General features: G+C 48.6%; 1 protein-coding gene across 1 annotated transcript; it reads right to left on the bottom strand.

The window, feature by feature from the left end:
* On the bottom strand, nucleotides 1-26,711 carry LOC123825140 (protein LRATD2-like; the record flags this gene model as incomplete). Its single annotated transcript, XM_045848468.1, has 6 exons — nucleotides 1-291; nucleotides 1,506-1,774; nucleotides 3,654-3,762; nucleotides 5,577-5,648; nucleotides 20,797-21,062; nucleotides 26,603-26,711. Coding segments are annotated over 6 exons (1,080 nt in total), but the record flags the coding sequence as incomplete, so codon positions are not given.
* Between the last annotated feature and the right edge of the window lie 641 nt (nucleotides 26,712-27,352).

The following is a 27,352-nucleotide window of genomic DNA, read 5'->3' as shown; positions in this document are numbered from 1 at the left end:
GGCAAATACATTTATTCATTCTAGGTCTTGGTACAATTATTCCTTCCTTTGGTCAGCGAGAGGGAGAGCGAGGGACAGAACTGCGGGCTGCCCAGGAGCTGGGGTCAGGGAGGCAGCGGAGGTGGGGGCGGTCGGCTGCTCAGCAGCTTCGAGGGCAGGATCCTGTGACTTCTTCAGGCTGTCACTGGGGTGGGACCAGTTCCTCACTATAGAATTAGCAAGGGTTGCTGCTCCAATAGCAGCCGCACCTAAGGCTGACACCAGCCCTGCTCCCATTGCGGCGTTTTCAACCTGAAAGTGGGCAGCCCGTGTCAGAATCCAGGCCCATCCAGGCAGGTCCTCCCTCCCTCCCTAGACGAGCCCAGGGTCCTCTCCCTCAGAGGATGAGGCCCCATTCCCTGGGAAACAGAAGTGGGGACCACTTCTCAGTGTGGGCTTGTCTGGATTTGTCCCGCCAACCGGCAGGAGAGGCTGATGGAGTCCTCTGTGTGCACTCCCTGGGGGAGGCCGTGTGTTCCCGGCCTGGGTGGGTGGGGAGGAGGCTTTGTGCCTGGGGTCCTGGGCCCAGAGCTCTGGGGTCAAGGTGGGAATGGCTGTGTGGTCTGGGCTCTCCCTGGGGCCGCCCCTGCAGGGGGACGCTTGTGGCAGAGGCTGAGGGGAGACCCTGGGAAACCATGGCCACCATGTGGACTGCTCACAAGTGCAGCCTGGAAACTTTGCCCTCCAGCCCCTGCCTCAACCTTGAACTCCAGACTCACATGTCCATCTGCTGCTCAACATGCTCGCCTGGACATCTGGCTGGCCACACACACCCCACCTCAGCATTGAACCCTTACCCCCTGCACACCTGCCCCTCCTGCCCCCACTCTCTCTCACCCAGGCCCCCACCCACCCACTGATAGGGGCCCCCAGATCTGGAGTGCTGTGGTCAGCAGTGAAGAGCAGGGCCACTGGGCTTTGAATCCTGCTCTTGCCCCTCACTAGCTGGGTGTGTTAGGACAACACACTGGGAAGAGAGGGAGGGGGAGGGGTTAAAGCTGTGTCCAAGTGGGACATAAAGGTGTCCTTGAGCGGGCACGTGGGCCCACTGACCGGGCACCCCCTGCCCCAGTGCTCTCTGGGGCCTTAGGAGAGCTGACCTGCCATGGTGCTGGGTGGGCCCAGACGCTCCCTGACCACACACAGGGGCCCCAGGGGCTGCCTTTAGGGGGGTCTTACAGGGGAAGGACCCTGAAGAGACAGAGCTGGCCAGAGCCCCAGAGGTCCTCCTACCACCTCTTCTTCTACACATGGGGAAACTGAGGCCCAGAGAGGAGGTGACCTGTGCAAAGACCCCGAGAGGATTAGAAGCAGATCTGAGAAGGGCTCTCAGATGTCCTGCCTCCCTGCCACAGGGGAGCCCGCTTTTGCATCATTCAGGGTAACTATTCCCTCTGGGTGCACCGCCTGGTCGCCCCTGAAGCAGACCTCCAGGAGGGAAAGGGACCACCCAGAGAGGGTCTTACCTGCAGGGATCTGGGCTCACCATATCTCAGTTCTGTGACAAAGTGCTCACAATTGTTCGTGGTAATATCGTACGGCACCTTCTTGCCAATCATGCTGTAGACAGAACTGAGAATCTCCTTCACAGGCAGTGGGTCCAGCTCCTTGTCCAACTCGTTGTTCACCCGATGATTGCACCTCCTTGCCACATAAGTCAGCCGCTCCTTTTTCACCTCTGCTGTATCAGACCAAACTGAGACAAATGTGGAGAAAGCCGCCCCAGCGTACTCACCTAGAATCAGAGACACTGGGATCAGGCACTGCAGGATAAGCCTCGGGGGAGGGGTGGGGGGTGGGGGGGGGGTGGTACTACTGGGTGGGGAAAGAGAGAGTAAGACCAGAAGGAAGGGAGGTTGGAAGCCGCTACTGAGCTTTCACTGTCTGTCCCTTCCCAGGCATGACTGGGGGAGTCACAGATTTCGCTCCTTTGACTGAACAATCTGTGATGTGTGTTCATGGTGTTAGTGCTGGGGTGGCCAGTGGCTGCCTTGTGTTCCGTTACGAGAATGGTCCCCATCCAGCTGACCAGCTCCTCCCGTTAATGAGCATGTTGGCTGTGCCCCGGCTCAGCCGCTCTGAACAATGACTGGAAACAGTGTTTGTTCTCCGTTCCTCTCGGGGCCCTTGTGTATTTCCCAAAGAGGTCAGAGCCGTTTGAGCGCCCACCGTGTTTGACCAAAAACAGCATGAGCCCCGTGCCCCGCCCTTCCTATTCACCCGATCTCTCCCCAAGCAACTCTTTTGTTTCCCTGGGTGGAAAAGGTCCTAAAAGTGACGTGTTTTGCTGATGTGGGAGAAGTGACACAAAAAACGGCAGCAGCACTGAAAGGCATCAGAATCAACGAGTCAAAAGCAGGTCTGAGCAGTGGAGAGAAGGTCTCGGTGGTTGTGTGGCATCAAGCAGAGAGTTCTTTCAAGATGACTGATGTTTAAACATGTAAGAATAAATAGATCTCTTTCATAAATAAATTCCGATGTTTTGGACCTCCCCCCTCAGATAATCAATATTGGACCTGGGACACATTCTCAGGGCGTGCCTGACAGCACTGTGGCCAGTGGAGAGGCCCACACTGGAGCCACCAGCTGCTGGGGCCCCCAGTCCATCCCACTGGGTCCGGGTGTCATGTTCTGGGGGGCGTCGGGAGCAACAGTGCGCACAGCAACTGAGCACGCTCAGTTTATGGTTCTGTCTGAAGGCTGCAGTTCCCACTGAGCGCTCCCCCATTAAGAACCCCCCTACCCCGCATGTGCAGACACAGGCCCGACCCCGGACCCCGCGGGCTGCAGCCCTGCCCTCTGCTCCAAGCCTCCCAAAGTGTCGTCATGATTAGGGGGGTTTCATTCACTAGTTTCCATCCGTTCAGACATTGTTACGACTCTGTCAGGGTAGCTGAGAGCTTACAGAAAATGGACAAGATGCAAAGATTATTCTGAGAACAGACTCCTTCTGGGGACAGTGCAAACCCTCGTGTCCAAGGTTAGGGTGACAGGTTCTGCGGGACATGCGGCACTGGCCCTCAGTCAGCAGTCCCACCCCAGCATCCCTCCGTCCTGGACAGCACGCACACCTGCGTCCTGCACTCCCCTTGTACCTGGCGGGCGGTCCTGCCTCCCCTGCTCTCCAGGAGTTGAAGAGAGCCCTCAGGGCCCGCAGGTGTGTCTGTGAGAGGATGCTGTTGGTGACATGTCACCATGAGAGCTGCCTCTGTTGAGGGCAACTAAGTCCACACCTAGGACACCTTTTCTGTGAAATCACATGAGTACCCAGGACAGAGCACTGAGGAACCTTGTCCTTTATGTGACCACAGACACTCAGAGCCTTTGCTGGTTTAAGTGACATCAGCCCTCGCCTGCCCCGGTAACCGGGCACCGAGCTCCAGAGCCCCCAGTGCCCAGGCACCTGGCTGCACTGGGGTGCCCACAAATCTCTTTTTCTGCCCTGTCAGGCCCGGTGGGACCCACTGGGGTGACTCAGAGGGACATGGATGTACGGTGACCCCACCCACTGCTCAGGGAGAAGCCACCTCGGGTTTCTCCTGGTGGCATTGAGCTTTGAGGTATTCTCATTATGTTAATGAAACTTTTGAGAATTATGCTTTCACACTCCTTACTTGGAGGAGCCAGATGGACCACGTAGCCATCTCCCAGGTAGAGCGCCCAGTGCTGGTAGATAGGACGGGAAATCTCAATCAGGTCTCCAGGATTGTATTCGCTGCTGACCTGCAAGAGAAAATGCCAGAAGGGTGTACACAGATGTCCAGGGCCCAGCAAAGGCCCCACCTGCAGACCTACTTGGCCTGAGGACCCCTGGCTGGTGCTCATCACCTGGTGAGGGTGTGTGGAGCACCGGTTTGCGCTGGTTTACAGACTGAGGCTCAGAGACGGGGCAGGGAGTGCAGGGAGCACCTGGCGGGAAAGCAGCTGCACTGGGTCTTCTCTGCCCCGGGTCTCCCAGTCCCTGCGTCCCTGCCCCCTCCCCTCCCACAGCTCCTTCCTGGGCCCCAGTGTACTGCCCAGGGAGTGGCCGTTTTTTGACTGGAGAATATTTCCGTTTTACTCTCCTTTTCTGCCTGACCTCAGCAAATAGCAGCCCCCCCACAGCCCTCACCCCAGGACGCCCGATCTGAGGCCAGGGGTCCGCTTCCCTTTGCCCTCCTTCCTGCCAACACCCAACACCAGTGTTGACACTAGAAGTTTCTCCTGATTCATGTCCTTGTTCATCTCCTCACAGATGACTTGGTTCAGGGCCTCCCGGTTCCCCATTATGTGACCCTCATGGTGTCCTGAAGAGCCCCCTGCCTCCTGCGCCTCCCCCTCCCCCTCCAGTCTCCCCAAGACCCACTGTGGCTTCCCACAGGGCCCACAGGAAATGACCTTCGTCTGGCCTCAGAACTCAGGCTGGCCCGTGGGCAGCTCTCAGGCCCCTCAGGCCGACCCCTCCTGGCCCCCCGGCCCTCCCAGCACACTGCCCCCCGGGGCCACTGCAGGCCTTGCCTTCCCACCAGGCAGCTCACGCCCACCTCTGCCCCTCTGCACACACATGTGCTTCTCTGTCCTCCTCTCCCCCTGCCCCACCCCCACGCCTCCTCTGCCCCCATCAGACAGACACCCCTCCTCTGAGAAGCTGCCCTGAGGGCCACAGCCTGGCTCAGCTGACACTGTCTGGGTCCCCAGGCCCCGGGGACCTGCACCTCTCCCCCACAAGGACCACGTGGCACTGCAGGTCCCTGTGCCTGTCTGCACCCTGCCTGGGCCTTGAGCTCCAGTCAGGGAGGCCCCTGTGTGCCGGGCCCTCCCTCCTGCATCTCCAGGATCCCCCCAATAGGGGGCAGGTCTGCAGTAGGAGGGAAGGAAGTGTGTGAGGAGGAGGAAAGTGGGGCAGTCAGCGGGGCTGGGGTTCTCCAGCTCCTCCTCTCTGTGCCCAGGGAAGGGCGGGCCCAGCGCCGGCTCCATCTGGGGGACAGGAGGAAATTTCTCACTCTGAATCTAATGTCTAACTAAGGCCAGGCCAGGGCACTGTCCACAGTAGCAGGGGACAGACGGAGGTGAGCTTGGGCCCTGTCTGGGTCAGAAACGGTACCTCAGGGAATTGACCGGTTTTGTTTTCCCCAACACAGCCCTGGCCCTGGACCCAGGATGCAGATGGACGGGCTCTGGAGTGTGCAGTGCGCCTTCCCAGAACCCCCTCATTTCCAGGAATAGCCCGAGACCAGCGGCTCCTTCTCCGCTAAACACACACAGAGCTCGGCCTGCCCCCCTGGGGACGTGTGTGAGTCTGAACCCAGGGTGACAGGAGGGGAGCTCTGCGCTCAGCACGCTAAAACTCCATAGCACAGTGCCAGGCAGGGCCGCCTGTGTTGGAGCAAAGTGGGGGGAGAACAGACTGGGGCTGAGAAGGCACTGACCTGCATTAGCAGCTGAGACACACAGGTGGGGGTCCCTCACTTTTACGATATCGGGTCCCCCATCAGCCCACCCTCGGCATCTTCCCCAGCTCTGGGAGACACAACCTGGACACCCACATGTGCTCTCACCTGGGGCCCCCTGGTCTCCCCACAGTGCCAGATGCAGAGACAAAGCTCACTCTCCCCGAAGACCTCACAGTCCTGCAGAACAAGTGAGGAGCTCTGGGGGTCACAGGGCTGGGAGCACAGGCGGGGCCCTCACAGAAGGGGAGCTGCCCGCCGCCCAGAGCCACCGACAGGAAGGTGCAGGGACTAACCCAGGAGTCCATGGCGCTGTGTGGTGTGTGCTGCTCATGGGACAGGTTTATACCTGTTGAGAATTCCTCTTTCACTTTCCTTTTGATTCTAAAAGTGACTGAACATTAATTTTTTTTTATTTTTTTAAATTTATTGATTGCAGAGAGAGGGGAATTGAGACAAGACAGTGTGAAGCTAGGAAAATTCTTGGACCATTGGAAGGGGGAAAATGAGATAACAAAATAAAACAACAGTAAATAGTTTGAGTATCTTACAGCCAGCTGGTGAATCGCAAGAACTTATCTCCCCTAACCAAGTACCTCTGAGAGTGAATGGTCCTTTCTAACCAAAGAATACACAGCTTAAATCTCCCTGGTCTGGGGGATAGAGAAGAGACCCAATTAATGCCATTTGTGCCCTTTAGTACCAAGGATAGATAAAGTCATAACAAATAACAAAAATCCCATTTAAAAATGCCAGACTCAAGATGAAAGGAAAACAGTATAGCAGACCAAAGAATATTCCCAGTATACCCCTACATGCTCATTGTGATGCTGCAGCATATTATAGATGCACCTGGAAAGCTGGTGAACATTCTGCTAAAAACCTAAGGTTCTCACCCACGGAAGAAAGATAACGATAAAATTTTTGACTTCCAGCAAGATGGAGACATAGGTGGACGTACCACCACGCCCAACCAAGATTGGAACAACAACAATTTAGAGGCAGAATAACACCCAGAACTGACAGAAAACTTATCTGAATGGAAGTCGGACAGCCAAGAAGTTGAAATATACCCGTTCATCCAGACTGGTAGGACAGGTGAAGACGAGCAGCCGGTGTGGGTCGGGTCGCCGCACGGAGAGCACAGAGAGTTGGGCACATAAGGCAACCAGGAGCGCCTAAGGCATCTGGGGCGCACAAGATCTCAGCGGGTGGACCCTGAGTACACAAGCGGCAGCTGGCAGACCCAGTGAGGTGGCGATTGTGGAGCAGGGCAAAGTGGGAAACCCAGGATCCCAGGGAAGGGACTGAGGTCCCACAGAGAACTGAGCAACTGCCATTGTTCCCTCCTGACCTGGTGGTCCCCACATACAATGTCACAATCTAGTGACTGGGGTGCCCAGCCCTGGTGAACACCTAAGGCTCCGCCCCTCACTGTAACGGGTGTGACCAGACCAAAAAAAGAAAGAAAAAGAGAGAGAGAGAGATGACTCAAACAGAACAATTCGGTGCCCCAGAACTCATCCTTTTGAGCAACCAAGAGATAGCTAATCTATCAGACGCACAGTTCAAAACACTGGTGATCAGGAAGCTCACAGAATTGGTTGATTTGGGGTGCAAATTAGATGAAAAAATGCAGGTTACCATAGAAGAGATGAAGGAAAATGCACAGGGAACCAATAGTGATGGGAAGGAAACTGGGACTCAAAACAATAGAGTGGACCAGAAGGAAGAAAGAAACAACCAAACAAGAAAGAATGGAAGAATAAGAATTCAAAAAAATGAGGAGAAGCTTAGGAACCTCCAGGACATCTTTAAACGTTCCAACATCCGAATTATAGGGGTACCAAAAGGGGAAGAGGAAGAGCAACAGATTGAACATGTATTTGAACAAATAATAAAGGAGAACTTCCCCATTCTGGCAAAGGAAAAAGACTTCCAGGAAGTCCAGGAAGCTCAGAGAGTCCCAAAGAAGTTGGACCCAAGAAGAAACACAGCAAGGCACATCATAATTACATTAGCCAAGGTAAAAATGAAGGAGAGAATCCTAGAAGCAGCAAGAGATAAGGGGACAGTAACCTACAAAGGAATTCCCATCAGACTGTCAGCTGATTTCTCAAAAGAGACCTTATAGGTAAGAAGGGGCTGGAAAGAAGTATTCCAAGTCATGAAAGACAAGGACCTACATCCCAGATTGCTCTATCCAGCAAAGCACTCATTTAGAATGGAAGGGCAGATAAAGTGCTTCTCAGATAAGGTCAAGTTAAAGGAGTTCATCATCATCAAACCCTTATTTTATGAAATGTTAAAGGGACTTATCTAAGAAAAAGAAGATTAAAAAAAAACCATGTATAGTAAAAGGACAGCAAACTCACAATTATTAACAACCACACCTAAAACAAAAACAAAAACTAAGCAAACAACTAGAACAGGAACAGAACCACAGAAATGGAGATCAGATGGAGGGTTAGCAACAGGGGAGTGGGAGGAGGAGAGAGAGGGAAAAGGTACAGAGAATAAGTAGCATAGATGGTAGGTTGAAAATAGACAGGGGGAGGGTAAGAATAGTATGAGAAATGTAGAAGCTAAAGAACTTGTAATTATGACACGTGGACATGAACTAAAGGGGGGGAAGTGGGTGGGAGAAGGTGTACAGGATGGAGGGGCATGAAGGGGGAAATGGGACAACTGTAATAGCATAATCAATAAAATATATTAAAAAAAGAAAGAAAGATAACAAGCTTTCCCAACAAAGATGCAGTGCGACCTTTCTCCAGGGCACACTAATGTCCCTTCTCAGGAATGAACATTTATTTCCTTCTGAACTCTAAGGGTCCCAAGGAGACTTGCAGTCAGGGGAGCAGCAGGCCCCGCTGCCTGACCCAGGGGCTGACCCCCTGATCCTGTCTCCAGGGCCCCCTTTCTCTGAGCACTGCCAACCCCCCCCCCCACCACCACCAGAGTGAGCTAAGGGCAGCCCTGCCTTGGCTGGCTCCTTCTTATGGCTTTCCTGGAGAGTCACAGCAGGGCACCACCCAGTGTCTCTCCTGTTACTTCTACCAAAGTCCTTCCTTTGTCTCACTGTCCCCAGCTTTGATACATGCACTCTCAAAATCACCTGGACTCGTGTTGTAAAATCTTTGCTGCACTGAGTCAAGCACCTGCACATACAGGCTGGCCCGAGACAGACCTGCTTGGGCTGGTGCTTGTCTGGTAACCTTCTGGGGCCCAGCCTGGGGCTCTGCAGTCATTTTCCTTTCCTCACTCGCTGTCTCTAATTCACCCACCCGTCACTTCTCAGTGTCACTGGATGAAAACCTACCTACCAGCTGTGAAGTAAATCCCTTGTCAAAACATGTCTGGTCTGCACTGAGACTGAAGGTAAGGCTGCCCTCTGGACACAGAGTCACCTGCCCACATGACCATCCCCAGGTGATGCCTGGGTGATGGGGTCCAGTGAGGTCAGGAACTGCTGACATCCACAGGGACTGCTTCCCACCCCGCCTTCTTGGGCCTGTGTGCGGTGGAGTCCCCTGTCCAAGTGGGGTAAATCCACCCCCAGGGCATCTAGCCAATGTCCCTGTGGTGGGTAAGGCCACCCTCAGGGCACGGGGTATATACATCCACAGCACATTCCTCTCCTCATGTAGCCAGGCAGCATGGGGCCCACCCGCCTGTTGTGGTGTACACACCTAATGCAAAAGCAGTTATTACGCCAGTTGTGACAACTTGTCAAAATTGACGTTCTTGTCATGCTGCATCTCATCTTCTGTAACCAGGTTTCTCTTGCTCCCTTTGGAACGCTCTTTGGGATGTTACATGTGCAGATTCTTAAATTCAGCCAAGACGTTTTTGTTGCCACATCTCATTCATGGCTTTTTAAACATTCACTGAGAGCCTCAACACGTCTTCCTACTGGATGATCAGAATTAAATAAAAAATAAAGAGTATTTCAAATGCCCCAAACCCTGTGCAGGCTGTGGAAGCAACAGAAATGACTGACACTCTCCCTTGTCCCCCTCCTGCCTGCGCATATGAGAAACGAACAAAAAAACCCCTCCCTTATATTTCCCCCTTATAAAAACCCCCTTATATTTCAGAAACTGAAGTGGCTGAAGAGCCCCCAAGCCAGAGATCTCCCAGGCCCCCAACTGCTCCAGCCTCCTTAAAGTTGTCAAGGACAAATGAAAAAATCTTGTCTTCTCTACAATTATTCATAATATTATTTGCGTGCATGGTGAAAATATAAAGAACTATCTCAAGTGTATTTTTTCCAGGATCACGTGGTCTGGGAAAATACTTGATATTAAAGCTGGTTTAAGTTTGGTTAATGTCTTTTAAAGTTATTAACATTAAGTACTGAAATATTAATTACTAGGCAAGTCTTAAGTTCATCTGCTTTTAGCTTTTTATTAAGGGAAAGCTAGAAAATAAATTTGAAGCTGTTAATAAATGTCTTATTCTTTATTAGAAAGTTTGTCTCTTGAAAATGTGAACTTGTTTACCTATGGAAGAACCCGTACTAGAAGTTATGAAATACATTTACTAATCTAAAGAATGCTAATTGATTACCTTTAATTGTCATTAAGCATCAAGATTTCTAAAATTAAGAATTCTCTTAAATTGGAAATCAATGATATAGTTTCGAAATGGAAGATAAAAAGTAAAAAAAACACTTGTTAAAGAAAAGGAAAAATAGCTTGTTCTAAAATTAGTTATTTCTGAATGAGTTGAAAAGAAACAAATTAAAGGAGACAAAGTCACAGAGGGTTTGTGTATGTTGCAGAGTCTGTACAAATTGAAGGTTTGTGAAGAGAAATCTTGAGAGGAAATTATGTAAATAAGCTGAGTAATAAATTTAATTAGGTAAATGAATCTAAGTACCAAAAGTAAAGTTAACACAGAATTTGTTTGGTTCTTTCAGTCTGATAAATGGGAGAAAGTTTTTCCTACATATGCCTAAAAAGCAAAGATTCTGTTTTACCAAAATAATTGTATGACATAAGGTGTTAATCAAATACTTGTTTAACTTTTTAGGAAAAATCATCTCTCTCAACCCTAAGAACTGAAGTTTTGTCGGCCTCTAGTAATGTTGCATACCTTTTATTACCACCTTAAGTTAATGATCTAACATTGTTGCATAACGGTGTGGAACCCTTACGTCAAGTATATCCAACAAGCTTCCCACAGTCTGCATTCCAAAAGGCTTTTTCTTAACCTGGAAATGGCTTTGGGATATTTCAATCAATTGAAATATATTAAGGATTTATTTTTTCTCCTTACAAAAGAGAAATTTTGGACTAATCGGGCTTATTTAATATACTTAAAATACATAGGAAGTGTTGTCAAAGAAAGAAATAATAACTATATTCTATTTACAGACACATATTTTATTATTGAAATAGATATTCTAGAAATTATATAAAAATCTCCAGGAGTCAATAAAGTTCCTTTTTTCTTTTTTAATATATTTTATTGATTATGCTATTACAGTTGTCCCATTTTTCCCCCTTTATTCCCCTCCACCCTGCATTCCCCCTCCCACCCACATTCCCCCACCTATCCTAGTTTGTGTCTATGGGTTGTACGTGTAAGTTCTTTGGCTTCTCCATTTCCTGTACTATTCTCAACCACCCCCCACCCCCTTGTCTATTGTGTGCCTACCTGTTATGCTTCTTATTCCCTGTACTTTCCACCCACCCCATTCTCCCCTTCCCCACTGATAACCCTCCACGTGATCTCCATTTCTGTGATTCTGTGCCTGTTGTAGTTGTTTGCTTAGTTTTTGTTTTTGTTTTTTAGGGTCAGTTATTGAACCTGTGAGGTTGTTATCATTTTCCTGTTCATCTTCTGAGGAAGTTTTTGATCTTCTATTTCTTACATAAGTCCCTTTAACATTTCATATAATAAGAGCTTGGTGATGATGAACTCCTTTAACTTGACCTTGTCTGGGAAGCACTTTATCTGCCCTTCCACTCTAAATGATAGCTTTTCTGGATAGAGCAATCTGGGATGTAGGTCCAGGCCTTTCATAACTTTGAAAGCTTCTTTCCAGCCCCGTCTAGCCTATAAGGTTTCTTTTGAGAAATCAGCCGACAGTCATATGGGAACTCCATTGTAGGTAATGGTCTCCTTTTTTCTTGCTGCTTTTAAGATTCTCTCTTTATCTTTAATCTTGGGTGACTTAATGATGATGTGCCTTTAGTGTGTTCTTTGGGTCAAATTTCTTTGGGACTCTCTGGGTTTCCTGGACTTCCTGGAAGTCTATTTCCTTTGCCAGATTGGGGAAATTTTCCTTCATTATTTGTTCAAATAAGTTTTCAATTTCTTGCTCTTCTTCTTCTCCTTCTGAAACCCCTATGATTGAGATGTTGGAGCATTTGAAGTTGTCCCAGAGGTTCCTAAGCCTCTCCTCATTTTTTTGAATTCTTGTTCCTTCATTCTGTTCCAATTAGATGTTTATTTCTTCCTCTTGTTCCAAATCTTTAATTTGAGTCCTTGTTTCCTTCCCTTCACTGTTGGTTCCCTGTATACTTTCCTTTATTTCACTTTGTGTAGCTTTCATTTCTCCCTTCATTTTGCACCGAGCCCAATCAATTCTGTGAGCATCCTGATAACCAGTGTTTTGAACTCTGCATCAGATAGGTTGGCTATCTCCTTGTCACCTAGTTGTTTTTCCGGAGGTTTGATCTGTTCTTTCATTTGGGCCATATTTCTTTGTCTGGGCACACTAGTCTGGATGGATGTTTCTTTAACTCCTTGGTTGTTGGGCTTCCATGCAAATGATTTTCTGGTAGTTCTGGTTGTTCTTTGTTTTTATTTTATTTTTTAAAACATACGTTATTTATTTATTTTTAGAAAGAGGGGAAGGGCAGGAAGAGAGGGAGAGAAACATCAATGTGTGGTTGCCTCTTTCGGGCCCCCTACTGGAGATCCGACCTGGCCTGCAACCCAGGCATGTGCCCTGACTGGGAATGGAACCAGTCATGCTTTGGTTCATAGTCCAACACTCAATCCACTGAGCCACACCAGCCAGGGCTGTTTTTTGTCTTTAAATTGGTTGTTTTCCTTCTTTTGGTTGTGCAAAGAAGTGAAATGTTTCTGCCTATGCCTCTGTCTTGGCTGGAGCCTTAGAATGGTTTGTGAAGGAAGGAAAAGAGATGAGAGTTCTACATTCAGTTAGGCTACTATAGAAGCCTATGTCCCAGGAGAAGAAAAAAAGAGAATAAAAAAATGTCCCTAAGGCTCTGACTTGTGTGGCTCAGTGGGTTGGGTGTCTTACTGCAAAATGAAAGGTCGTTGGTTCAATTCCTGATCAGGGCACTTGCCTGGGTTGTGGGTTTGGTCCATGATTGGAGTGCCGAGGGGAGGCAACCAATCAGTGTTTCTTTCTCACATCGATACTTCTCTCCTTCTCTTTCTCTCTCCCTTCTCCTCTTTTTAAAATAAATAATATCTACTAAAAATTGTCCCTAAGTTCTTGAACAACACTTAAGCTTGCACATGTAGGACAAGGTATTCCAAGAGGCCCAGTAGAGACCATATACTAACAACTTAATAGCTAAAAAACCTAGAGATTCTGTTGGAACAAACTAACAGAAAGATATGCCCTAGAGGAGGGGTGTCCAAACTTTTGGTGTCTCTGGGCCACACTGGAAGAAGAAGAGTTGTCTTGGGCTTCACATTACATACACAATCACTAATGCAAACTGATGAGCAAAAAATAAAAATAAATAAATAAAAATAATAAAAGGTCCACACATAATTTTTGTGATATCTGCCACCACCAATGAGCAGAAAGTCCTCACGTAGTAACCCTAGTTATGCAGTGACCCTTTGATAATCTTTTAAAATTGTGGAGCAGGTCCCAAGTTTGTGATCGTTAACATAGAAAATGTACATATCAAAGTAATAAAACATCAGTGTTGTTTTAAAAAATATTTTTATAACAGTAAAAGAAAACAGGGCAACAAAATTAGCGGGATGTTTGACATCATATTTGAGAAATGAGCACATCGATATCTGGCTTGATAGAAGCAGTTGCAATTCCCAGTGAGTTCAAATAAGTTTTGAATTTATTTGAAGTTCAAAATAAGTTCAAGTTCTCCTTGAGAACTTCAGGTTCTCAAGGAGCTCATCAGATATTTTGACTCTAATTTTATTCTTAATGTGTTTCATTCTTGAAAATAGTTGCTCACAAATGGAGGTGCTGCCAAATAGCGATGACATGAATAAGGCGTGTTTGTGAAGGAAGGGATAGTAGCAGTCTCTGGGAAGACAGGACCTATGAAAGTCCAGGAGAGAGACACGATCCAGTTTTTCTTTAAGTTGAATGTCAGATTGCAGCTCTATGCATTCCATTTGAAAAGTTGGCAGATAACATATTGATGTCGACTGGAAATGGAGTCAAAAATTAGGCAAAATATTGTTTATTTTCCAGGAAATCTGTTTTCAAATTCTTGTATCAAATCAAAAACCAAGGCTGCAATTTTTTTTTTTTTTGCTGTTCACAGGACTATGTTTAGCCAATGTGTCAAAATGCATAAAATTGCTTGTCTTAATTTGAGCTTGCCATAATTTCCATTTCATTTTGGAATATTGTTATAGTTTGAAGCATGGTATTGATAAGTTGGTTTTCACCTTGAAGATGCATATTTATCTCATTTAAATGAGTGGTTAAATCCACTATAAGTGCTAATTCTGTAAGCCAGTTTTCATCATCAGGTTCTGGCACAAATTTGTTTTTTGATATCATAAACGACTTCGTAATGTCGAAAATCATGAAGTTTGTTCAACATTTGGCCTTGACTTAGCCATCTTACTTACAAAAAGTCAATGATGTGACCAGAGTCAGCATCAATACTTCTAAGCAATTCCTGGAATTGGCAATGATTCAATCCCTTGGCTCTTATGAAATTCGGTCTTGATGATGATTTCTTTGCATGACATTGTCCATTTTTAAAGCTTTTGTGCATAAATGTTCTTGATGTACTGTGCAATGATACCTCATCAAACATGAGTTTGGGGTGGCAATTGTTTCGTCTTCTATTAGTTTTGCAAGTCCCTCTGTTTTACCTCCTGTCGCTGGAGCATCATCACTAAGTATACCACTTATGTTAACAATGGACAAAGAAAATCACTTTAGCCCAGGCTGGTGTGACTCAGTGGATTGAGCACCAGCCTGTGAACCAAAAGGTTACTGGTTTGATTCCCAGTCAGGGCACATGCCTAGGTTGCAGGCTGGGTCCCCAGTAGGAGGCATGCAGGAGGCTACCACACATTGATGTTTCTCTCCCTCTTTCTCCCCTCTCTCTCTAAAAGCAAATAAGTAAAATCTTGGAAAAGACAGAAAATCACTTTAACATATTTTTTACTGCTTCGTATAAACCTCTTGACTAAGTGTGTCTTTTAATAACACTGAAGAAGCCATGTCTTCAGTGACGTTGTGTTCATCGTCGATACCTCTAATAAAAATGGCAACTTGGGATGTATCTGTAGCATCAGGGCCATCATCCATTGCTACAGAATAAAGTTTAAAATTAGCAGCTTTACTCTCCAAACTTCTCTTGACATATTTTATTTCTTCAATTCCCCTGGCTATAATCTGGTGAGATGAACTGATTTTAGAAATATTCCCTCCTTTTTCAAGGCAAATTATATCCTCCATGGCTTCTACACATTGCTTAATAAACTCACCATCTGTACATGGTTTTGATTTTTTGCTATTAAATATGCTACCACATAATTACCTTTTACAATGGGATCTGCCTGAGTTGTAACTTTTTAAAAAACTTTTGTTCAGAACACAGACTTTTTTCAGCTCTGCTATGTTGTCCTTATGATACAATCCTTCATATACATTGAATTTGGCAGCATTTTTGCATATAATGCTTTTGCAAGATATAGTCTTTGAAAACTTGCACAAAATCCCTACAAATGAAGCAGAGTGCCTTACTATTTGACTCGACAAAAAACTAGTCATCCGTCCACCTTTCATTGAACAATCTTCCTTTATCGGTAATTTATCTATTTTGTGGTTCTTTTTTCCTTTGAGACCTTGTAGAAGCTATGCTGGGATTAAGAAACTAACAACAACAACAACAACAACAATAATAGATGAGGGACTTTATTTACTTTTATTATGAAAACCAACTGACAGGAAAATAGAAAGCCTAAACCTTTGGGCCCTTCCACAGCCCTCCCAGCTGTGGATGCAGGGTGAGGTGGGGGGTTGATAGTAAAGCGTGGTGGGCAACATGCGAGGTACCTTCAAGGTGTGAAAGTACCTTTAATAATCAAATAAGAATTCTCACCCGACTTCTAAATAACACTGAATGCCTAATGTTGCAAAGGTTGGTTGAAATGTTATTGAAAATCGCTGCCTCGCTGAGTCACCATGAGCACATGGGACATCTGATGGTGTCAATCCCACTGTCTACGCTTGGAAGAGGACACGCTGGAAGCCACACACGCCGTAGAACTTGAGGCCATGCCAGCGTACATAGAGCGAGAGCGTATATATGTTTAGTTTACATGACAGTGCCACACATAATCACAGAAATATTCTCATAATGTTTAACTAAATTTATGATTTTGTGTTGGGCCACATTCATAGCCCTCTTAGGCCACTTGCAGCCCAAGGGCTGTGGGTTGGACACCTCCGCCCTACACTGATAGCTCTGCTCTAGGAGTAAGTTAAAACTGAAATGGCCCTGCCCGAACAAGTCTAAACTGAAGCTTCCATGTGGTCAAGGAGATCTACCAGTAGTTTCACAACCTGCCCTATCAAAATGTACTATTCTGTAGAGGAAGATAATAACCCAGAGCCTCTAAACAATGTCCAGCATCCAATAAAAAAATGACTAGATGAGTAAAGAAGAAAAACATAACTGACAATCATAGGATAAAATGATCCAGGAGCAGACTCGGATATGATTTAGATATCTGAGTAGGCAGACAAGAACTTCAAAATTCAAGTTTAAAAAACATTAATGAAAAAAAAAACACCCCAAAGAAATACCCAGTCCAATGAAAAAGTCAAAAGGCTCGAGTAGGTCCCTACAAAGAAGGACATTCTAATGGTTAATAATCACATGAAACTGTGTTCAGTAACATTACTGATCAGGTGAGTGTAAATGAAACCACCAGGATGGGCAGCTGTGCTCCCTCCAGAGGGGCTGACATTGTTGTAAATGGCAATAGTAAGTGTTGTCAATAAAGTAAATCAACTGGGGCTCACTTAGATTCACAGAAGGGAGAGGAATAAATTGATTTGGTCACTTTAGAAAATTGTTTGGCTACAGGTACTAGAGCTAAACACACACTCTTCAGCTTCGAGAGCGAGTGATGGACTACTGGACGTCTATGCCAGAGAAATGTCTGCATATGCCCACAGAAATAAACGTATTGGAGTGCTTTCTTATTTTTAACCTTAAGCTACCAGTTCTCCCATTGAGTGTGTGTACTGTCCCTCCCTGCTGGCAGGTTGGTGCTCATGTGGGAGCCTCGTGCGTCCCTGCGTTGATGGCTGCAGGACGATGACGGGACTCGACTAGTCTAAATTGGGGGTTCCTCCAGGGGTAGCAAAGCTGCATCTTACCACTTACTCCGAGAGATGGCTTAGTCTTACCGCTTCTCCTGGGAGACATTTTTGTCTTTACACCCAGAGCTCTAGGCAGTCTTTCATCTTCCTCCCCCTTTTTTCTAAGGGGTTTTTCTTTCAGAGATTCAGCTTTATGTAGGGAATCTCAGTCCCCATTCCATAGCCCTCCTGGTCCACCACTGATACTCCTGTCGGTACACAGGCATTCGAATTCCAGGCTGAAACCTTGAGGGTCTATCCCTGTACAAATCCCCACACACCTGCCCTCCTCCCTGACACACGGCATCAGCTCACGTTTTCTGCTCCAGCTGTAAGCTTCCCCTTCATTCCTGGCAATGGGGTGTATCCTTTTTCTTTCTTTTACGTGCAGTGGCCCCTGTATTAGGCCCTTCTAAGTGATTAGTGGTGATACCTTTATATGTGAGACGTGTGATGCTCAGCTGGCCATGGAGAGGAAAAGGAGTCATGAGGCTGGCTCTGTAGAACCACATTTGTAATGAAAACACATCCTTGTCACAAGAGCACACGGTGAGAGTCAAGTTGGGGTATGATGAGTGCTACTAAGGAGAGGTGCATGGAGAGCTGAGAGCTTCGACCCACCCTAGAGAACAGACACGGTCCTCATAGGAAAGGTCCAGTGTTTCTGTCCAAGCGATGGACATTCACATTGCTAGGTGCCCTGGGAGCCAACTGATCCTGGGGCAGCTACAGTGTCAGGGAAGTGAGTCACACTGGGAAAGAGAAGGTCCTCCCCTGCTGTGTGTGGCCACGTGATCTGGGCCCGGGCCCGGGGAAGCAGCCGTGTCAGAGCATCGCCTGGTGGAAGGTGAGCTGAGCCCATCGATGGGAGGCAGGCCAGGACCAATGCAGGGACCACCGTTCGCAACTGTGTAAACACGTGAACTGACGTGGGCCTGGGGTCAGAGCGTAGCCACATTACCTCGTGGCAGCTACAAGTCACCTCCTTAGTTGCTCTTCCTTCCTAGTATCCCTGAGCTTCCCGTAAGTTCTTACTAGCTACAGGCTGGTGTTTGCTGCCTGTGGAGACTGGGGATCCAGCCTGTCACGTCTTTGGGATGGGGAGCAAAGTGGAAAGTGTCACCTGTCCCCCAGAGCCAGAGTGGTGGTGGCCATGGTGACCCCACTGGAGGATGACTCTCTCCTGGGGGCCCCTCTGTGGGGGAGGTTGCCGGGGCAGAGGCAGCAGCCTAGCAGCCTGCAGAGTGAGGGTGCCGGAGGGAAGAAGGAGGGGTCACCGCTTCTGAGACTACACACGAGGCCTGCAGGGAAATAGGTCGGGTTGATTTCGAGGGAAGAAGCCTTCCAGAAATCAGACCTGGAGCAGATCGACGCATGCCGATCCGAGCCCACGCGGTGACAGTGACTTCACATTTCAGTCACAGGGAGCGAGAGGCTAGCACTCCTTTCAGAGAGCACCCTTCACCCGATGGCGGCTGGCCTTCGGGGGCCTGGCAGGGATGGGGCAAGGTGTCTGTCTGGCGGGGCTGTTGGACTCCTTCATCCGGTGCTGGGGTCACCGGCGGAACTTCAGTCCCTTGCCCGCCCTGGAGAGTACAGTTAAGCAAGGCGGACGTGAAGTGCATTCAGTGAATTTATTGAGCATCAGCTTTGGTCAGGGCTTGTGCTCAGGCACTTCCCACCACCCTGACCACACACAGCAAAGCCATCGTGATTACCCCATATCGCAGAAGCAGGAACTGAGGCTCAGATTTCAAGAGCCTTTTCAAGATTTATGCCTCTAGAAGTGCGCCAGAGGCACTGAGTTGTAGGTACTTCCTTTCCAGAGAGTCTTAGTCTACAAGAAAGTAGCAGAAATATTTGATGAAGGGGGACACTGGATTCATTCATCTCATTCTCCAAGAAGCTGCAGCCATGTTATAATTGGTCCTTTCATCCACCAGTGAGAGAGAATCAGGCACAGAGAGGAGCAGCTGGTCCGAGAAGCAGCCTCTGACTTGAGAATGTTTAGTGGCTTCTCAAGCAGTTGTTACACTGATGCACTTGGTGCTTGTGACACAGACAAGGCCACTGGAACTGGTATAACCATCAACACGGCAGTTGCCTTTTTAGCCTGAAAAATAGAATAGTGCATTGTAGAGTGTCGAAAGAAAATGCAACACTGGTGTTCCCTCCCTCAAGTCACACAGAGGCATATGAATTCTTCTGTTCATCCCAGAAACCTTTTCCAGGGAAGCAGTTGACTGTGTCCCCAGGAGATGGGACCTTGGAGTTCCTCTGGGGATACGGTGATCCTATCTGGACCTTGTCTCCTGCCAGACTCTCCAGGACAACTACAAGACTCTCCAGGATGCGTCCTGAGAGCTGAGCCCAGAGGTGAGGGATTGTCTATGGGCAGAGCCACCCAGGCCCTCCTTCCCAGGTCCTCTACCCAGCCCTTCATTCTGCACACAGGGAAACTGAGGCCCAAGAGGGGACGTGAACTGCCCACAACCCTCAGTGGGTGGAAGATGAGCAGGGAGTTTAGCTCTGGTGTCCTCTGTTTACAGGCAGTTCAGTGTTTGGAAGGGACCCAGAGCTCTGAGAGCACAGAGGCCTAGGTGAGGGGCTGCTGCAGAAATAGGGACCAGAGGACCCAATGCCTCCTAGTGGTGGCAGAAGAACTGTAACATGGCAGCCTGGGGGTCACAGGAACGATGCTGATAAACTTAAGGTAAACCACGTGACTTCCCAGAGCTCCTCTCCTGTAGGAAGAACAGGAACTACTTGACCCGATCACCCACAGGCTTGTGGGAGGAGCAACTGCTAGCACCAGAGGCTCTCCTTTGAGCTGAGCTTCCCAGTTGTCACATCACCTTCCCCATCACTTAATGGTCGCAACAGACTGTGAAGTGGATGGGACAGAGACACCTGCTCGTTTCTGGATGAGAAATCCCAGTCTAGTCAGTAAAGTGGCCCTCGAGCAGGTCTCCTGGCTGGTGGGTGGTGGTGCGGGCACTTGAGTCAGCCGTTCCTGAGTGCAGGGCAATGATCCCCCAACCCCAGGATGCACTGGGAGCCTTTGGAAAAGATCCCTCCACTGAAACTGCTCTCCACAGAGGAGAACTAGTGGGACTCAGTGGACAAAGTACTGGTTTTTAAGTATATTTTATTGATTATGCTATTACAGTTGTCCCATATCTTTTCTCCTCTTTATCCCCTTCCACCCTGCATGCCCCTCCCACCAGCACTCCTGCCCACCTTTAGTTCATGTCCATGGGTCGTACATATAAGTTCTTTGGCTTCTCCATTTCCAGTCCTATTCTTAACCTTCCCCTGTCTATTTTGGACCTACAACTTACGGTTTTTATTCTCTGTGCCTTTTCCCCCTCTCCCCCCTCCCCTCCCTGCTGAGGACCCTCCATGTGATCTCCATTTCTGTGATTCTAGTTGTTTGCTTTAGTTTGTTTTTGTTTTTGTGTTTTTAGGTTTGGTTGTTGATAGCTATGAGTTCATTGTCATCTTACTACTTACTATTCATAGTTTTGAGCTTCTTCTTTTTCTTAGATAAGTCCCTTTAACATTGGAGTGAAAGCTATTGGTTCACTTCTGAAGTGTGTCTTAGCTTTGGCGACCTTCGGTGAGTTAGGTGCTTGGTCCTTAGGTGTTTAGGTGAGAGATGTCAGGAGGGCACCTCTGATAGTTACCCACAGCCGCCTCACAACTTCTGTGAACTGAACTCCACAAGGAATCGCTCGAGGGTCTTACCTGTTCGCTGTGGCTGTGGCCATTTCTCAGTTCGGTGACAAAATGTTCACAATTGGACTTGAAAACATTGTAGCTCCTGATTTCACCAATTTTCTGCATTGCCAGCTTGACAATGTCATCCACAGGACGTGGCCTAAATCTCCTGTCCAAGTAGTTGTTGACCTTGTAACTGTCGTTGTTAGCCACATCCTTCAGAAGTTCATATTTCACCACAGCTTTTACTTCATGCTCACTGTTGTTGGAAGTGTGAGGCCTGGAGTACTGATCTGAGATCACAGACAGTCACTGTAAGGTGCTGCCATGCTTAGCAGTGCAGGCGGGAGAAGGAGGAGGAGAAGGAAAACCGAAAAGTCCCACTACTGACCTCTGGGGTCCCTTCTTCCTACTCTCCTGTTGTTAGATGTTAAATTCAGCAGGAGTGCAATTGCTTGATCCATAACTTGTGTAACTTACATACTTAACAATATTGCAAACATGTTCCCATAGCAACAAATGGGGAACCACTTGATAACTTGGAATGGCAGCCATGGCATTCCATTGATGTCGTGACTTTAATTTACAGACACATCCCCAGTTACCAGGCATTTCAGTTGTTTCAACTTGTTCCTGACTTAAGATGAGGACATGGTAACAATCCTTGCAGATTATGCATTTTGGGCATGGGTCTGACTTAGACCAATTTTTGAGTTTTTTGAGTGCCTCCCAGGAAGGAACAGGTCTCATTTGATCCTGTTACAGTGCTTCCCAGGTGAAAATGTCTGTCTCCATTTCATAAAGCAATTTTGAGCCAAAGAACTTAAGTAACACACCCAAGAGAAAAAAGTCGTGGAGGAAGGATTTAAAACAACTCCAAAGCCCTGGCCATTTCTGCCCCATGATGTAAAAACTGTGTGGCTCCGTGGCAAGACAGAACTTTCCATCATTTTCTTACTTCCTATCACCTGGCATAGTTCCGGACACCTAAGAGTCACAACAGAATTGTCAACTAATGGAGTCCACATTCCATCGCTTTCCCTGACTCAGTGAATGAAGATCAAACATGTCACAATTCAAAAGGAAGCAGGCTAATCCCCACAGCAGTGAGCTGTCTTTTTCTTCCCTCTTCTCAACATAAAGCTGCTGTTTAAACAAATAATGTATCTTTACCTTCACAGACCAAGTGGACCACATGACCGCCTCCCACGTAGATGGCCCAGTGTTCGTTCATAAAGGCCTCGACATATTTCCATCAGGTCTCCAGGCATCGGGTCTTCGCGTGACTACAACAGAAGAAGCAGAGAGAGTGCAGACAGGCCTCTAGGAAACAGCAGAGGCCTGGATGGGAGAGCTGTGTTCACTGCCACACAACCCCTAGGGTGACCCAGGGACGAGACACCCTGGGGACTGCTGGGACCAGCAGCTTTGATGTCACTCTCCCAGAGCCCCCCTTTGGGGGGCAGGAGGGACAGGAAGCCTAGACAAAGGTTGTCTAGCGGGAAAAGTTGTCTTTCCTTCTCCTTGGATGGGCCCTAGCACATTTGTCCTGCCCCATTGTTGGGCATTAACCTTGTCTTTGATCTGTTCTGACACTTTGACATCCTCAGTCTTAAGGAACCAGGAGAGACTGCCCCCTGCCCCACCAGGGCTAGCCAACCCCTAATGACAGAAAAGGACTGGGCCCTAAAGGTGCTTTTCAAATGCAAATGGACCAAATGCAAAGAGCCCACAGCCCCAGAGACCTCCTCTAAGAGGTTCTCATACTCCAGGCCACCTATTCAGGTGCCCTAATCTGCCCAGGGCCAGCCCCTCTGCCCCAGAGCCAGCAGAAATTATTCTAACTAGCTAGTCCTAAACCTGCCTGTCCTGCCTCAGTCATTCTTCCCACAGAAACCACAGGAAAGGCTCTCGCCCACTTTCTCTGCCTCCCACCAACCCGGCACTTTCTCATGAGGCCCGTGTGGTGTGGCGTGTCCCCTCCTCCTGGGAACTGTGACAAGCTGTCTTTCCCATTGAAATTGTCTCCTGATCTGTTGTCCTTACTGAGTCTCAAATAGCCTACTAATGAAACATGTTTTCTAGGTATTTTTTTCTTAATCGTCTCCTGAGGACATGGTTATTGATTTGAGAGAGAGAAGAAGGGAGAGAGAGAGAGGGAGACTGATGTGAGAGAGAACCATCAGTTGGTTGCCTCCCACACGTGCCCCCTGACCAGGGATTGAACCTACAAACTTTTTTTTGGACAGAACATGTTTCAAAGCAGGTTGTCCACAGTTTCATTGAATAGCCTCCTCCTCAGGGTCTCTCCCAAGCCTCTGGGCACTCATTCACGTGAAACACAAACGGAAGCTCCTTAGGGCGACACGGTGGGCAGCTGGGCCGAGCATCCAGCCTGGTGGTGACCACACAGCTATCAGTGGGAGCGTTTCATCACACGCACCCAGGAGCACCTTGGCCTTACAGAGCGGGACGAATCCCCACGCACGCACGGCTGTGGCGCTGGGACTGCAGAGGTTAGGGGACGTCCCCGAGATCACTCAGCCAGAAAGCAGTTTGCTCTTCCCACCCCACCAGCACTCCCCCTCTACTGGCTGCTTTTCTGCACATTCACCCTCCCTTCCAGAGACTGGGTGGGCGTTCCCCCACATTGCATTCAATCCCCAGGGAATGAGGCCTGTTTTCTGTCTCTCTCCTCTCTCTGTGCCTCTCCTTCTGGTGCCACTCAGCCCAGATTGCTCAGTCAGAGGCCCAGAGTCACCCTTCACGCCTCCTTTTCCCTCAGCCCCGCATCCAGTTACCAAGTGCCTTCAATAACATCTTTGCCCACCTCCTTCCCTCTAACTGGGGTCAGAGAATGCTGTCCCCTCAACTCTTCCACCACTCCTTGTCCACTTCACGTCATCCGGTGGGTCCTTCAAAGGGAACATCTGGCAATGACCCATGTGGAGCCTCAGAATGCTGTCCATACCCACAGACAGCTCCTGATCTGGCTCCTCACCCCCATCCATCTTCACGCTCATCCCTCCTCATCCTCATCCCTCTGCTCTGCACTTACTGGGCAACTTTCCCCCCTTCGTCTCATGCTTTCTCTTGCCTCTGCTCCTCTGATAGCATGTTTTCTGTCCTCCAAACACCCTCCCAGACCCTCTGCCTTTAACAATACTATTCTCCCAGCAGACACCCTCTCCCCTGGGCACCTCAGTGCCACAAGCTGGACCAGCTGCCCCTCCTCTCTATGCAGAGATTGCTTTTGATGCAATTTTCTGTACCTATCTGGCTCATCCCCCTGGGTTTGGCATCGACTGAGGGATGGTAAGAGCAGCAGCATGAGGACCAGCCTGCCCATCACCCTCCGACTTTAGGACCAGACCATCAACCAAGACATGGTAGGGCGAGGTGACTTGGGAAGGTCTCCCAGCCAGTCAGTGGCGGTGTGAGACCGGGGACTGGCTACTCAGCACTTTCAGAGCAATGGTTCCCGACATCCGGTGCTGCATGCTGACAATCATTTGGAATGTTTTTTCCAGACTGAAAGGTGCCCTTCAAGGATGTGCTACACCTGGGTCACTGCTCATCTGATGCTGGACATGATGGAGGAGTCGCCTAAACCCTGTGTGCCCAGGCCCCCCATGTGCAGACTGGCTTGTTGTCAGGACTTAATTAGCTAAGAGCTTTCAAGTGCCTGCCGTTGCATCATCGCTATGAGAATTAATATTCCCACGGACGTTGACAACAAGTGTGGTGATTGCAGAGGGAGAGGGTCAGAAAGGGGAGAAATGGTAATGGGAAGAAGTACAGTAGAAATACTGTAGCATTAATATGAGACGTAATGCTATAGTATTAACATAACAAATACCAAGCAGGCTCAAGTGGTGGTTTCCCAAAGCCCCACTTCCCATCCCACTCCAAGAAGAACTGCAGAGGGAGAAGGATCACCCTGCAGAGGGCCTTACCAACTCACGGCGGGGCCGGCCATATCTGAGATCAGTGACAAAAAGTTTTGCTGTTATCAGAAAGAACTGTATATGTCTTCTCGCTATGAATCATCTCCCTGGCAGAACTGATGATGTCATCCACAGGCCGGGGTCTGCACTTATCATCCAAGTAGTTGTTGACCCGATATAAGCAGCCCCAAGCCGCCGACCCCAGGGGCTCTTCCGTCACCTGTGCTCTGCCAGTCAGAAATATGAACATATTGGAGGAGCCGATCCTGGGAAACCCCCTGGGAATCACATAGAGGGGTCACGGGAAGATGAGGCAGGGAGACAGAAGGCAGGAGAAAAGAGAAAAGGGAAAATGCTACCGGTTATGGATGTAACTCCTGGTTGACAAGGCATCATGAATTATTTTTTACATGTTGTAAGTGTCACAGTTGTGAGTGGCTGAGTCACAGGACAATATCTTAGTGCTGTGTTATCAACATTTACATAGTAAATTTGACCGATCCCCTTTCTACTGAGCACTGGGGTTCATCCAAAGCTTAGCCGTGAAAAAGTTATGTTAGCAATACACTGATATCCTTGTTCAGCTTTAAACTTCAGAAACAGACTTATTTTTATTAGTACCCACTCTGCTTAGGCCCTCTGTGGACTGTTCTCCCTGTATTGGGCCCAGAGAGACGTGAACAGGCACTTCTGTGCTGTGAAACTCCTAGAACTGGACTGTGAAACGGCCTCTTGCATGGCACAAAGGCCAGGCTCCTACTAACGCAGTGAGCAAAGGCTTAGAGAACCCTTCACACAGTGTCTCCTCTCCCATGACCTGGCACATGCAGGGCATAGGGAGGGGTCCGCAGAAGAGCTATCAGCCTATGCGGTGCCCATCCCATTGTCATGGTGAGTCCAGGTTTTATTTTCTAAGCACGCGAGTTTTTGTTTCTGATCTCAAGTATGATGAAAGCACTTGAAATCCATATTCTTCAGAAAAGCTGTCCACACCCAGGAAATTGGCTATAAAAAGGACTACAGGTCCTCACAGTAATGCTTCCCCTTACAAGGCCCCTAAGTGCCATCTGGATTCAATGAGCCTGATTGACTATAAGTAATCAATTCCTATGTTCTCACAACACCCTCAGGATAAATGATAACTAATGGGAAACACATAAGGGGCAAAAGCAGTATTCTGGTAGTGATGACAAGCATCTTTCCCTCGATGAGAACAGAGCGTCAGAGGTGATGTGGCCACTGCTCTGTCGGGGGGGAACCAAGGTGCATCTGATTTAGCAGGCTCGCTCTGGCCCCCTCGGTTCTCTTCCACTGACGGTGCGGACTTCAGTTTCATTCATCTCCCGTTTAACTGACTTGGTCATTCTCCCCCTTGCATATTTATGAGTTAAATAAATTATTCACAGGTGCTTGCTATGTGATGTTCATAAGAGTTTTCCTTTTGGAGGGGCACCAGTGAAAGCTGCTTGTGCTAAGGAGCACCTATGACATACACCTGGTTTGTGAAGTTGTATACTTTTGAAAAACACAACACGGGGAGCCCTTCTTACATAAGACTTAGACTGTGAGCTTCTGATGAACTTTGCTGCTTTAAATCATACCATCAGAGTCTGCAAAAACAAGCTACATCAGCCTGCAGCTGGAGGAATCTAAGCACCGAAGCAGCCCAGCTGCCCCAGAGGAAGGCAGTGAGCCTCCGTCTGCTACGTCAGGACCTGTTGGACCCCTGGGAGCCCAGTGTGTGGGCAGGGACTACCCTCTGCGCAAGCTCTGCCCAGGGAGAATGTGTCTCCCGACTCAGGCTCCCCTCGGCCGGGTCTCATTGCAATTGCTCTCATTGTCTCTTTGACAAATCTTTTGAAAATGATATCTTCAACAGTCCTTACTTGGAGGCGTCAGATGGATCACATTACCGTCTCCCACGTAGATGGCCCAGTCCTTGTAGCCAATGTGAAAAATATCAATAATGTCTCCAGGCCTCGGTTCTTCTGAAAACTGCGAGACAAAAACCAGAGATGTGACGGACAGACTTCTGGCCAGAGCAGAGGTGCTGGCCGGGGAGCTGCAGTGTGGCCTGGGGACCGCCTTCCTGCTGGTCACCACCTGGTGAGAGTGGGGGCGGAGGACACCTGAGGCCCGAGCAAGCCCATCTTGCTTTCAAACAGTCCCCTCTGAGGAAGAACCAGGAGAAAGGACTCTGAAAAATAATCATCTGGACAGGGAGAAACGAGGACTCTCTGGATGAGTATAAGGTGTGTGTGTGTGTGCTGCATGTACGTGTACACACACTACAGGGCAGCTGTGCACATGTGTGTTGTGTGCTTGTGCACACACACCAGAGCACAGCCGTGCACACCCAGGTGCACTGTGCTCATGTGCAGAGGGTGTTGACACACAGCCCCCACGTGAAACCCCTTTCCCTGAGCCTGGGGCCCCAGGCCCACGCCCGGCAGTCCCACAGCTGAGCCTCGAGCTCCTCTGCCCTTCGCACACGGACCCTCACGGCTCCATCCCGCCTTGGCCCTGGCTGTCAGTGGCCCCAACAGGCCCCGCCTCACACTCTGTTACCCGTGGCTCCGGGACACCCACCCTTGGAGCTGCTGACCCGATAGTCAGGAACTGACAGCATCCTCAGG

The sequence above is a fragment of the Phyllostomus hastatus genome, unplaced genomic scaffold (assembly GCF_019186645.2).
Source record: "Phyllostomus hastatus isolate PE091 unplaced genomic scaffold, TTU_PhHast_1.1 phas_contig_1286, whole genome shotgun sequence".
Lineage (NCBI taxonomy): Eukaryota > Metazoa > Chordata > Mammalia > Chiroptera > Phyllostomidae > Phyllostomus > Phyllostomus hastatus.
Note: the sequence above shows the minus strand (reverse complement) of the source record. Positions and strands in the feature narration are given on the sequence as shown.